The 12,940-nt window shown below is 33.8% G+C and overlaps 1 protein-coding gene across 3 annotated transcripts in view; it reads right to left on the reverse strand.

Annotated features, from left to right (window-relative positions):
• LOC114325118 (phospholipase DDHD2) overlaps window positions 1-12,940 on the reverse strand; it is a 323,630-nt gene that overhangs the window by 99,096 nt on the left and 211,594 nt on the right. For all 3 annotated transcript variants that reach the window (XM_050663474.1, XM_050663476.1, XM_050663477.1), the window contains exon 2: window positions 7,016-7,414. In XM_050663474.1, coding sequence (XP_050519431.1) covers window positions 7,016-7,414 — 399 coding nt within the window. The remainder of the gene's footprint in view (window positions 1-7,015; window positions 7,415-12,940) is intronic.

The following is a 12,940-nucleotide window of genomic DNA, read 5'->3' on the forward strand; positions in this document are numbered from 1 at the left end:
CTTTTATCAGTGTGTGGTGCAGAAACAATAACCAAGAAAGTAAGAAAAAAATTTGTGTTACCCAAAGAGCCATAGAACGCTCAATGTTAGGCATTTCTCGTCGGGATCGAATTACGAACAGGGAGATAAGACGGAGAACAAAAGTGACGGATGCCATAGAAAGAATTATGACCCTAAAGTGGAACTGGGCTGGACACATAACTAGAATGTCGGATAACAGATGGACACAGCGAATAATACACTGGAGACCAAGACAAGAAGCATATCGAAGTAGAGGTCGTCCGCCAACCAGATGGTCTGATGACATCAAACGGATCGACAGAAACTGGATGCAGACAGCACAGGACAGAAATGCATGGAGAAGACTGAGGGAGACCTATATCCAGCAGTGGATAGATCCGGGTTGAATGATGATGATGATGAAGACCTAGAAACAAGTGACTAATAGTTTCTGTCCTTTTGGGACGATTTTTAAAAAATATTTATTTAATTTACAAATGCGAGAATATTGCGATCTTAACAGTTACAATGTTAAAAATACGACTTTACTGTACAAAGGTATATATCAGACTGAATTATAATCAATGAAATGAAATACATTACATATTTCAAAATAAGCAATAATATGAAGAGAAGTATCCATATTTCTCAAATGTGGTCTCGAGGTAACGAAGAAAAAAAAAGAAGAAAAATAAAATAACGAAGAAAAGTAAGAAGAAAAAAACTCGAAGAAGTACCACAAAATTTTTATATTAAAAGGTCATACAAGGACGCGTTTCGGCTCATCACGAGCCATCATCAGCTTAAAATACAGGAACAGAAAACAAAGGACTGACCATACCAGGAAGGAAGAAGTCTGGTCAGTCCTTTGTTTTCTGTTCCTGTATTTTAAGCTGATGATGGCTTGTGATGAGCCGAAACGCGTCCTTGTATGACCTATTGATATAAAATTTTTGTGATACTTCTTCCAGTTTTTTGTACTTAGTTATAAGCAATCATACACAAGTTGCAGTTTTGAAATAAGGTCGACAATAGTTCAGGCGCTGACGCATCGGATTTAGGGTATTGGGGGTATGGGGTCAATGGCTAAAACTCGTGTCAGAGGATAGTAAGAAACTCAAATTGGATCAAAACGCAACTGTCTATTTTAATTTTGTTTCACGATCTTACTCGGTGCAGAGTACAAAATGGGTAAACTGTTTTAGTACATAGTGCAGTAACTGAAGGTGGATATGAGCTATTACCTCCGATTTAGTTGAATCTCCATCAATTTGCATGAAAATTGTTGAGTGGTTAGAGGATATCTCAAGGAACAAAGGTGACATGGTGTCAACTTGCGCTTTTACTCTGGGGGTGGATGCCACCTCTTCTTGGGGGTGAAGATTATTTGATTAAAAATAACCCCATAATTCGATAGAGGGACAAATTCTAAGCAAAATTTGTTATATAAAGTTATTAAAATAAATTAAAACTTTTTGAGTTAGTAAAGATCAAATATTTCAATTTTTCGTGAGAAAAATGCATGTTTTTAGCCGATTTTTTATAGATAACTCAAAAACTATAAATTTTTACAAAAAAGTTGTTATTATCCGAATTAAAGCTAATAAAAAACTAAATAAACTCCTTACTAAAAAATACTTTTAGTAAAGTGAGTTATAGGTAATTGAATGTCAATTTTTTTCGGCGTGTGCCCAAATCTAAGTATTCAAGCTTAAATACCGGGAAAATGATGCATTTTATAACATAAACTTATTAAACATTTGTCAAAGTACTTAGAAATATCTATTAAATGAGCCCCAGTACAAGTTAATAGCATTAAAATTTATGATCCAAAATTTTTTCAAAATTTATTCTTTAAAATTTTTTCCAAAAAATGTTATTGTTCTTCTTAAATAACTCCGTTAATTTTTACGATATCAGATTCACCTAAAAACCATTTGAAAGTCAATTCTAAGGGCTATTAAACCACGTTGAACTTAATCTTTTAGACCCCTTACTTTTTTAAAAATAAAAGGTTAAATGGCCCCGGTTACATGGTTCTCCCAGTAAAATTTAAGATTTAAACGTTTCTATCTCGGTTATTTTTTACCCTACAGAAATAGTACAACAGGTAAAATATTTGATACAGAAAAAACTAAAATTTGGTTAAATATCATTTTTTACGTATATTGAGTATTTTAGGAATTATTATCAAAAGAAAATGAAAATTACGATAATTTTAAAAATTCTGAATTTTTTAAATTATATCTTTTTTCCAAAAATATGTATTCTAAACCGGTCAAAATTGTTAAAGTCATTACTCATGATAATATAAAGCAGTTCTTGTAAGGAATACTATAAATTTTAGTTTTTGTGGAAATGGCGTATGTTTTATTTTTCACTTTTTCCTAAAAATTTCGAAAGGGGGTTCTCTTATTTTCATCATAACTTGCTTAATTTTGACGAAATTAACTTCTTCTGAAGCTCATTTGATAGGTATTCCGAAGTACTTTGACAAGTGCTTAGAAGGTATATTTTATAAAATGCATCGCTTTCCCATTATTTAAGCTTGAATACTTAGATTTGAGTACTCGTCGAAAAAATATACATTCAATTGCCTATACCTCACTTTACATTAACATTAGTTTAGTTCTTTAAGTGAGGAGTGTATTCAGTTTTTTATTATCTTCAATTTTGTTAATAATAATTTTTTTGTAAAAGCTTATAGTTTTTGAGTTATACGTGAAAAACAGCTTTAAAACATGCATCTTTTTTAAGAAAAAATAAAATCTTTGATCTGTAATAACTCAAAAAGTACTGATTTATGTTAATAACTTTATATAATCAATTTTGCTTACAACTTATCCCTTTGTCGATTTATTGTATTACTTTTAATAAAATAATGTTCAGCCCCGGGAAGAGGCGGCATCCACCCCCAGGGTAAAAGCGCAAGTCACCTTGAGTACTCATGAGTATTCAATTGTATCCTCTAACTACTCACCAATTTTCATGAAGATCGATGGAGGTTCAACGAAATCGGAGGTGAAAACCTTCAGTGACTGCACTATTGATGCATTAGTGGAAAAGATTCCTAACATCGCTCCCCGTTAAAGGGGGTATGGTTTGAAATCAACATTTCAAGCACTTCTTTGTGATTTTTTTTGAAACTATGGTTTATTTTTAAATTAAATAAACAAACTCAGCACAGTTAAAAAATATTCAAAACAAATTTCAAGGCAATATATTAAAAAATAAGCCAATGGTGGCAAATTTTTAGACACCTCAAAAAAATGAATTTTGCGGTGGATATCAGAACTCGTCGTGGGATCATGTTGAAACAAAAAATTCAAAATGATTTTAATAGCTTATGAGTTTCTAGAGGTAACGCTGTCGAGTTTTTTAGTTTTAACGATTTTTGAGTTTTTGGTAGCATTCAGAAGTCAAAATAATGAAATTTTTGGGTGAAAGGGTGAAAATAAACATATTTATTATTGTTAAACAAAAAATAAGCATAAAACAAAAAATATCTCGATAACGTTACCTCACGCAATGTCCAACAAAAATCTATGCAAAATTTTGTGTGGATCGGTTAAGCAGTTTTTGAGTTACAAAGCCTTTGAAAAAAGCAGTTTTGAGAAAGATGCGTTTAAAGTTTTGATAACTTTTATTTTCAATCTCTTTTTTGTCAGTTAAATCGTAAAGTGATGTACCCGGAATATGTTTTTGAATCGCGGAGTAATTTACAAAAAAGAAGGCGAACAGCTGTTGAACTTTTCTCACTACACTCAAGCGCGCTGGCTCGAAGCTGCTGTAAAGTAAGTGAAAGTTGTGGATATTCAACATGCTGTATTTCCGGTAATAATTTTGCTCCGATCAATCTGAAAATTTCAGAGAGTATTCTTGATGTTATATACTTTTATTTAAAATAATAAAAATAATCGAAAATTTCAAACTATACCCCCCCCCCCCCACTTAAGCTTGGTGTTAAAGTTTAATTTAATCAAAAAAACCAATAAAATCCTTTATAAAAGGTATATACAGTAGCGTCTCGGTTATCCGCCGTTCCGTTTTATCCGCCGCACCATTTAAGCAATTTTTTTTCTTCAAATTTATATAACTTTGAAAATATTAAAGAACGAGTAAATTTTTTTTAAGATGATAAAATACGCCGAGCAACAAGAAGCCAGAGCTGTCGATATTATGATGCTACAAGTTGGCGAGTATTGGCAGCAACAAAACGAAATACATCGGCAAGGCAGATGAAAATCGCTAGTTTTTTTCGTTCATCCTAAATCATTCTATCTACAATGTCCAATGTCAAAATTAAACTAATTCTCTTCTTCTCTTTCTTGTGCCACTCCTATCGGAGACTGGAAATCATCAAGCTCTAAACTTGTGTTTCATTTACCGCTCCCTATTATCCGCCATTTTTGCTTATCCGCCCTTCCGGCGGCCCGTTTATGGTGGATAACCGAGACTCTACTGTATTTAAAAATCTCTAAAAAGGGCTACATCACAGAATTATTTTCGATTGGTTGACCAATCATTATCAGTGCTTACCTAAAATGAATATAACCTGATAAAATAATGCAAAGGTTTTAAAATTTTGACTACGGTTAAGAAAAGTTGTAGGTTATACTCACATGATCTAACATGCTAACCACCAAAATACAATATTACAGAAATATGTAAAAACCCTTTAAAAGTAATCCGCCAATAAAACATCGATGAAATCTGCGAACTTAAGCATGGATGTTTAAAATATTCCATGTAATACGCTCTAGGTACCACCTGAGCTCTGATTCGACTTGTTCACATGATGAGAGTATGGTAGCGAGTGACGATAAAATGGATGGGGACTCCTGAACGATGACATGACAGAAGTGACAGTTAGTTCCACAGGAAGTTGAAAATTTAACCTGTCATATTTTAAGACTATGGTGTACAGCTTGTTAAATTAAGAAATGTAACAACACTCACTCCACTGTGATAAATAATCAATTAAAATAAAATAAACTAGATGTTGTAGTTATAAAAATGTATTCACGTATATTGTCAATGGAGGTGGTAGGCAAACCACATTACACAAATTTTTATTCGAAAATTAAAATCGCTCGTAATCAAAACCTATTGTCAATAGACCCAGGATTTAGAAAAGCAATTTTGTGTTGATTTAAAGTTATCGAATTTATTTAACTTATTGGTAGCTGTTGGAATTTGTGTAAGTTTAAAAAAGAGGTCACAGTAGGTCACTGTTTAAAAAAGAGGACTGAAGTGTAAAAATGTCTTAATTACACTTCAGTCACCCCTACTGTGACATCTTGTTTAAACTTACACAAATTCCAACATCTACCAATAAGTTAAATAAATTCGATAACTTTAAATCAACACAAAATTGCTTTTTTAAATCCTGGGTCTATTGACAATGGGTGGAATGCATAAAACGTAGTACCTGCTAATGCTTCAAGTACGTACTACATTTTTGAAGATTTTACTACACTTACAAAGCATTTACATTCCTCCGTAGCATCTACTACCTATTTACCAGATACATAGAAGACTGTACTACGCTTTTGAAGTATTTGCTAGTTTAGTAGTATTTACTTCAGTTTAAGTGAAGGTGGTGGATGGACGACTTCGGCGTCATGGCAGCATTTATGAATGTGTGTCATAGAAAAATCTACAAACTAGGAAGAAGATTCTTAATTTTTGGGGTTATTCTTTTATCAAATAAAATTTAATAGTTCTCAAGAATATTAGCAAATAACAATTGTTCATTTTTATCCTCGCTTAACTCTTTTGTCGCTTCGGAATCTGAGTCACTTATTTTTATTCATGTACAATTCTAATAATTTGGTACGTAAAAATGTGAATTCACAAATCACAAGAACATCGAAAATTAGTTCCATCACAATTGGTGTAATGCTGACACGGCTGGCGCTACGCTTTGTAGTAGATACTTTAGGTCAGTAGTAGGTACTTCTGTTGTGTAGTATGTTCTTCTCAACAAAAGCACCTACTTTTATGTAAAAGAAAATGCTACAAAGTAGCTACTATTTGCTGAAGCAATAGCATCTACTACGTTTTATGCATTCCACCCAATAGGTTTTAATAACTGATTTTAGTTTTCGAATAAAAATTTGTGTAATGTGGTTTGCCTACCACCTCCATTGGCAATATACGCGAATACATTTTTATAACTACAACATCTAGTTTATTTTATTTTAATTGCTTATTTATCACAGTGGAGTGAGTGTTGTTACATTTCTTAATTTAACAAGCTATACACCATAGTCTTCAAATACGACAGGTTAAATTTTCAACTTCCTGTGGAACTGTCACTTCTGTCATGTCATCGTTCAGGAGTCCCTATCCATTTCATCGTCACTTGCCAGCATACTGTCATTATGTGAACAAGTCGAATCAGAGCTCAGATGGTACCTAGAGCGTATTACATGGTATATTTTAAACATCCATGCTCAAGTTCGCATATTTCATCGATGTTTCCTTGATGGATTACTTTTAAAGGGTTTTTACCCACATATTTTTGTAATATTGTATTTTGGTGGTTAGCATGTTAGATCACGTAAGTATAACCTACAACTTTTCTTAGCCGTCGTCAAAATTTTAAAACCTTTGCATTATTTTATCAGGTTATATTCATTTTAGGTAAGCACTTATGATGATTGAAAACTAGTTCTGTGATGTAGCCCTTTTTAGGGATTTTTAAATATATACCTTTCAAAAGGATTTTATTGGTTTTTGTATTATATTGTATACAGCCAACTACAGGAAAACTTTTTCTTTGTGGATTTTTAATTTAATCGTTATCGACACTCACTTCACATTTCCTCGTTAGAGGTTGAATATATTTATGAACCAGTCGCAGCCGGTGCGTTTTGATTCAGTTCAGTCTTCTTACGAGCATCTATGATGATGAGTAGACCTAGAAACACGTGTCAGAGGATGGTAAGAGACTCGAATTAAATCGAAACCGTCTATGTTTATATTATATTTAGTATTTTATATATTTTACCTGTAGGCGGAGGAGGCTGTTGGATACTATATTCAGGTAAACTGGCCGAAAAAAGCGGCACTGGCTCAGGGTTGTTGTTACTTTGGCTAATCAGACTTTCTATTCCTGCAGGTGGAGATACTATCACTTCTTCTTTAGGATTATTATTAGAACCTCCAATATTCAAGATACTAGAAAAAGATGAAAATACCGAAGACAAGTGCGAACTGTGTTGCGGGGCAGCACTTAAGTGAGGTTGCAAAGTTGACAGATCTGGCAGTTGTTGTGAATAAGTAAATTCTGACTGATTAATTCCTTCGGGAAGATGCTGTTGATTTTCCACAACTGTTTCTATCTCTTGATTAGAAACAACTTCACTTGATTTTGAAGATCCGGAGATTATATCATTTAAAATTTGTTCTGAAACAAAAAAAAAAACGGTAAAAAAACTTTTAGTAAATAAAAAACATAGAAAAAGCTAATATGGTGTAGTATTCATTTAAATATTTTCCCTGTTTATTTACTTAGGAAGTGATAAAATCTTTTTTTGTGCCCTCCGTACAATATCGTACTTCTTGTGTATAGATTTGCTAATAGTTTAAATATATAGTTATTAATAGAGACAAAATAACCAAAATAACTCTACAGAAAATTGATTACACCCGTAGTAACCTATGATTGTGAAACCTGGGTAACGACAAAAAAAGATGAAGCCCAACTCAGGACATTCGAGAGAAAAATACCGATAAAAGTATACGGCCCGATAGAGGAAGACGCATGTGGAGAATCAACCGAAACGACGAGGTTATTGAATGAAGGGTACCATATTGTAAGATTTGTGAAAAGTCAAAGATTGTCATGTCTGGGGCATCTCCAGTGCCAAGAAAATGGAAAACAGCACAGAAACTACACTTCTCCAAGAAATTAATGCACCACCACCTTAAAAATGGGCCATTTTTGATGTCTCGAATTTCCTAAATCTGTTGTCCGATTTAAGTGATTTTTTTAATCTGTTATAGCCTTATTCTTTAACAATATCGCTGTAATAATATTGTTGCTAGATAGGTAAATTGCCATTGTATACCGGGTGTACCAACTACCAATAAAACTGTGTTTTTTTTCAAAGTTCGCATCACACTGTGGAATATTCTAGCACTTATAAAATACTGAAATTAAAACCCAACCCCATGTTTTCTTCGTATTCTGTTTTTTAATTAATTTGCTTATGTTGGATAATAAAAAGTAAGGTACTTTAACAACTAGCTAGGGCTTCCAATCCCGCAGCATGAGTTCAATCTCGGTATTTGCGGGACTACCAATTTTCAATCCCCCGGGATCTCGGTGTTTACGAGATCCCGCATACTGAAAATAGTCGTATTTATATAAGGCAAATAAAACAATGAATTAGTCAATTAACTCCACATTTATTTAAGTATTACTATTAGTATGAGATCAATCAAATTACACCATTTATTCTTCACAAAAAAAAAACAGTAAGAAATACTGAAAAAACGAAAAATCTATCTTCTTCAAAAAATACACCAAGTTTTAAAAATCAACAAAAATAGTTATTTATGAAACAGTTCGTGAAGTATGCTTTTTGCTAACGCACGCGGTTTTTAGAGCACGAGCGACAACGGAGCGAGTGCTATACATCGCGTAAGTTCGCAAAAAGTACTTCACGCACAGTTTCATACAATATTTTCTATTCTATAATTTTTAGAACTTTGACATTTAAAAATCCTAACTACTTTCAAACCACAAAACTGTCAAAAATTTTGTTGAAAGTCATTGCTCATATTGTCATCACCATGACAGCGCGAAAGTTAAGGATATTTGATTATATGGAAGTGTGCCAAAAAACCCGTTGAAAGTGTGCGAAAAAGTAAATCCCATTTAAAATACATTGTTACTTCATGCACATTTTAAACCCTTCAAGCACTGCTATCTATAATGACAGTTTTCACAAACTAAAAACTTATACATATTATGACATAGAGTAGATAAAACACATTTTCAACTGAAAATTGACATGTAATTTACTTTACTTATTTAGTTGATATATTACTTAGCTATAGGTTACTATTATTTGGCTAAAGCTTTCAATTATTTCAATGTGAAGGAAACACACAACATATCTAAACTGCCGTCTGCCGAACTACTACTACTACTAGAGGCAATATAGCCGGCAGCAGAAAATGCCCTTTCGGCTTCCACACTTGTCGGCGGTATTCCTTTTAAGGTTTTATATATATGTAAATGTAACATATTTTCCCATTGACCCCCCCCCCCCAGATTCATAGAGTCATTTCTTTTTTTATAATGGACTTAAATGTATTAGCCTGATACATTACAACTCCTTTTGCAATGTAAGATCAAGATCGGAACCCCATGTCAAGATCGGAACCGCATGACGGAACCTCTACATTGACGTTTCTTACTTGATCAGCCTCTTCGTCACACGATGCGTGATAAATCAGTAGTGTAGTCACATTTCTATATTGTTTGTAGACAAAGCTAATTCTGAAGCTAACGTTGAATGATTATCTTCCAGTTTCTTGACAATAAATTTGAGCGTAGCTTCAGCAGTAATGAGATTGGCATCTTGACGGTAAAGGAGTTCAACAGCAAGTTTTACCGGCTTCAAGATATTTTTTAGATTTACTAAAGCATCAAAACTCACAAAAGGCACCGGGCGAAGCGCTGGCTCGAGGTCGAATGTACTGTTTTTTCAGTCTCGCAAATCCCGCGGATCCCGTGCCTGTAATCCCGCATCACGCGGGATTGGAAAATGACGCGGGATCCCGCAATACCGAGATCTCGGAATTCCGGGAGTTCAAGCCCTACAACTAGCCATGTTTTTCATCAGTACAGGGTGTTTTTAAATAAGTATGGAAAACTTTAAGGGGTAATTCTGCATGAAAAAATAATGACAGTTTGCTTCATAAACGTATGTCCGCAAATGCTTCGTTTCCGAGATAGGAGGCGTTGAAATTTTTCTTATAAACTGACGATTTATTTATTGCTCTAAAACCGGTTGAGATGTTCAAATGAAATTTGGTGGGTTTTAGGAGGTAGTTATGTCGCATTTTTTGACATACAATTAAGAACTTAATATTCACCATTGTCGCGCATACGGGTAATATGACCAGTATGCGCGGCAATGGCAAATATAAAATTCTTAATAATTGTATGTCAAAAAATGCGAAATAACTACCTCTTAAAACCCACCAAATTGAATTTGCATATCTCAACCGGTTTTAGAGCAATAAATAAATTGTCAGTTTGTAAGAAAATTTTTAACACCCCCTACATCGGAAACGATGCCTTTGCAGACATACGTTTATAAACCAAACTGTCATTATTTTTTCATACATAATTACCCCTTAAAGTTTTCCATACTGATTTAGAAATACTCTGTATTGATGAAAAACATGGCTAGTTGTTAAAGTACGTAACTTTTTTATTATCCAACATAAGCGAATGAATTATAAACAGAATTTTAAGGAAACATGGGGCTATAGTTGGGTGGTAATTTCAGTATTTTATAAATGCTAGAATATTCCACTGTGTGATGCCAACTTTGAGAAAAAACACAGATTTATTGGTAGTTGGTACACCCGGTATACAATGACAATTTACTTATTTAGCAACAATAATATTACAGCGATATTGTTAAAGAATAAGACGATAACATATTAAAAAATCACTTAAATCGGACAACAGGTTTAGGAAATTCGAGACATCAAAAATTACCCATTTTTAAGGTGGTGGTGCGTTAATTTCTTGGAGAAGTAATTAAAGGAAATAAAGGAAGGCTTAGAACGAGATGGTTAGAAGACGAACTGCAAACCATGAATATAAGACAATGGAGGATAAGGACAAAAGAGAGGTCAGAATGGAAAAACAGCCAGGCAGGCAAAGACCTATCCAGGATTATGATGCCAAAAGAAAAAGATAACTTATAGTGTAAGTTTAAAACTAAATCACAAAATCACTAGATGACTCCGTGACTCACTCATAATATGATGAAGCAAAAAATTGCAATGTTTTGAAATGTTGGAAATGGATTCTTTATAACTTTTTTTTTAATTCTTTTGATATAATAATCTCTTTTGCTTATGCCATACGTAGATATAATTATCTCTTTTGCTTATGCTGTACGAAGAATCATTATAAGTTCAGCTTGCCTCTGACTTATGTTATTGCAAAAAAAGTTATTTGGAATCACGCTAAAATTTTAACCGCATTTTTAAAAACTTTAAGACCTAACTTTCTACGAAATAAGGTTGTATGTAGATTCATTTTTACAGTAGGGTGGTTCGGAAAAAACTTTTTTTCTTATTCCAGATCGCTATAGTGCGCAAAAGTTGCCATTGGTATAGACTTGAAAAAAGCACTAATTATTATTTTTTTATTAATTTGTCTTCCGGTCGCGCAATGCCATCAAAGTTAGCAAAAATTGTAAAAAACCTTAATTTTTCAATTTTTTTTTAAACAGGCCAGATGGTTTTAATTGCGTTCCTATACTATGAATTAACTACTAAAAGTATGTAAAATCAATATAAATGCACTTATTATACATTGGTTTCATATCTTCCGGTCGCGCAACGTAATACAAAATGAGTAAAATTAGTAGTTTTTGCAAAGTTTGACTGTTTAGTACAATTTAATCATACGACTTTTAGAGATGCTATAGTTTAATTCAATTACAATAATATATTTAAAATACAAGCATCTAAGATACATTTTGATATTCAAGTGGAATTAGGTCGCGCAGCTTCGTCAAAAACAGCAGACTACCGAGAGGCAAGGCGAAAGTGACGAATGCCAGCGAAGCTCGCGCAGTCACAAATAGAGATACATGTGGGAAGACCTCTACAATTGAGTATTTGTCTTCTCCATTACAGCGAACTGCCATTCCGCCACCTTTTACAACACTTAGATGGAAATCCAACAGGCACTAAAAGATATCCGGACCGATTGGAAAGGCCCTACCTGATTGTGAAAGACTACCAGTTGTTGTTGATTTTAATCGTTGGCATCGCTGAGCGGTGCAATAATGTGGTTCTAATATAGCTGTCTCTGGAACTGTGTCCACAGACTTTACTTGAAGCTACGGTCACTAGCTTAACGCATCTTTCAACTGCCTGTGTATGGCATGGCAAAATATCTATACTCATAACAGGCTTGAAGTCATTGCTCACATACTGTTTTATCTCTTCATTAGTCAATGTTCTTAGCAGTAGAGGGGAGTCAGTGTACTGGTGTTCCATTTGATAATTTCGTAATACTATTTAGCTTCAAAGTTTAAGTTTGGTGGTTTAAAGATTCTGATAGAGTCACTTTCAGATATTGCTTGCTTTTCCTTCATGATACGCCTAAAGCCCAGCTCTCGGATATGGTTTCTGTCATCAGTTACCATAGCCAAAAGTAAATTTTCAGGATCGGCAAAGTAAGCATTCCGTTGTAAAACGGGATCAACAACTTGAATAAGCTCTTCTGGTAAGTACCTTGAATATTCAATGATTTTGTAATCATGTCTAGGCTCATCTGTGAATTTGTGGTTTATTTTTGTGGCAAACCACATAGGCATATTATAACATTTGAGAATGAATGTGACAATCTCTCTCAGATTTTCAGAAGGGTTGGACACACTGATGTAGAAACGCAAAACTCGGTTTGCAGTAGTAAGCCATCTTGAATGTGACGTTGGGATAGGATCACGTACCCACTACAAAGTCTTCTGAACAATGTCCTGACTTGATGACTTCTGATCTCTCAAACAAGTACAATTATTGGTGCTTGCTAAGAATACGTTTGTCAACTTTTGGAATCTCACAATCAATAGGATTAAAATCAATAAGTGGTAGTCTTTCACAATCAGGTAGGGCCTTTCCAATTGGTCCGGAATATCCTATTGGGCCTGTTGTATTTTCATATAAG

Source organism: Diabrotica virgifera, chromosome 10 (genome assembly GCF_917563875.1).
Source record: "Diabrotica virgifera virgifera chromosome 10, PGI_DIABVI_V3a".
In the NCBI taxonomy this organism is placed as follows: domain Eukaryota; kingdom Metazoa; phylum Arthropoda; class Insecta; order Coleoptera; family Chrysomelidae; genus Diabrotica; species Diabrotica virgifera.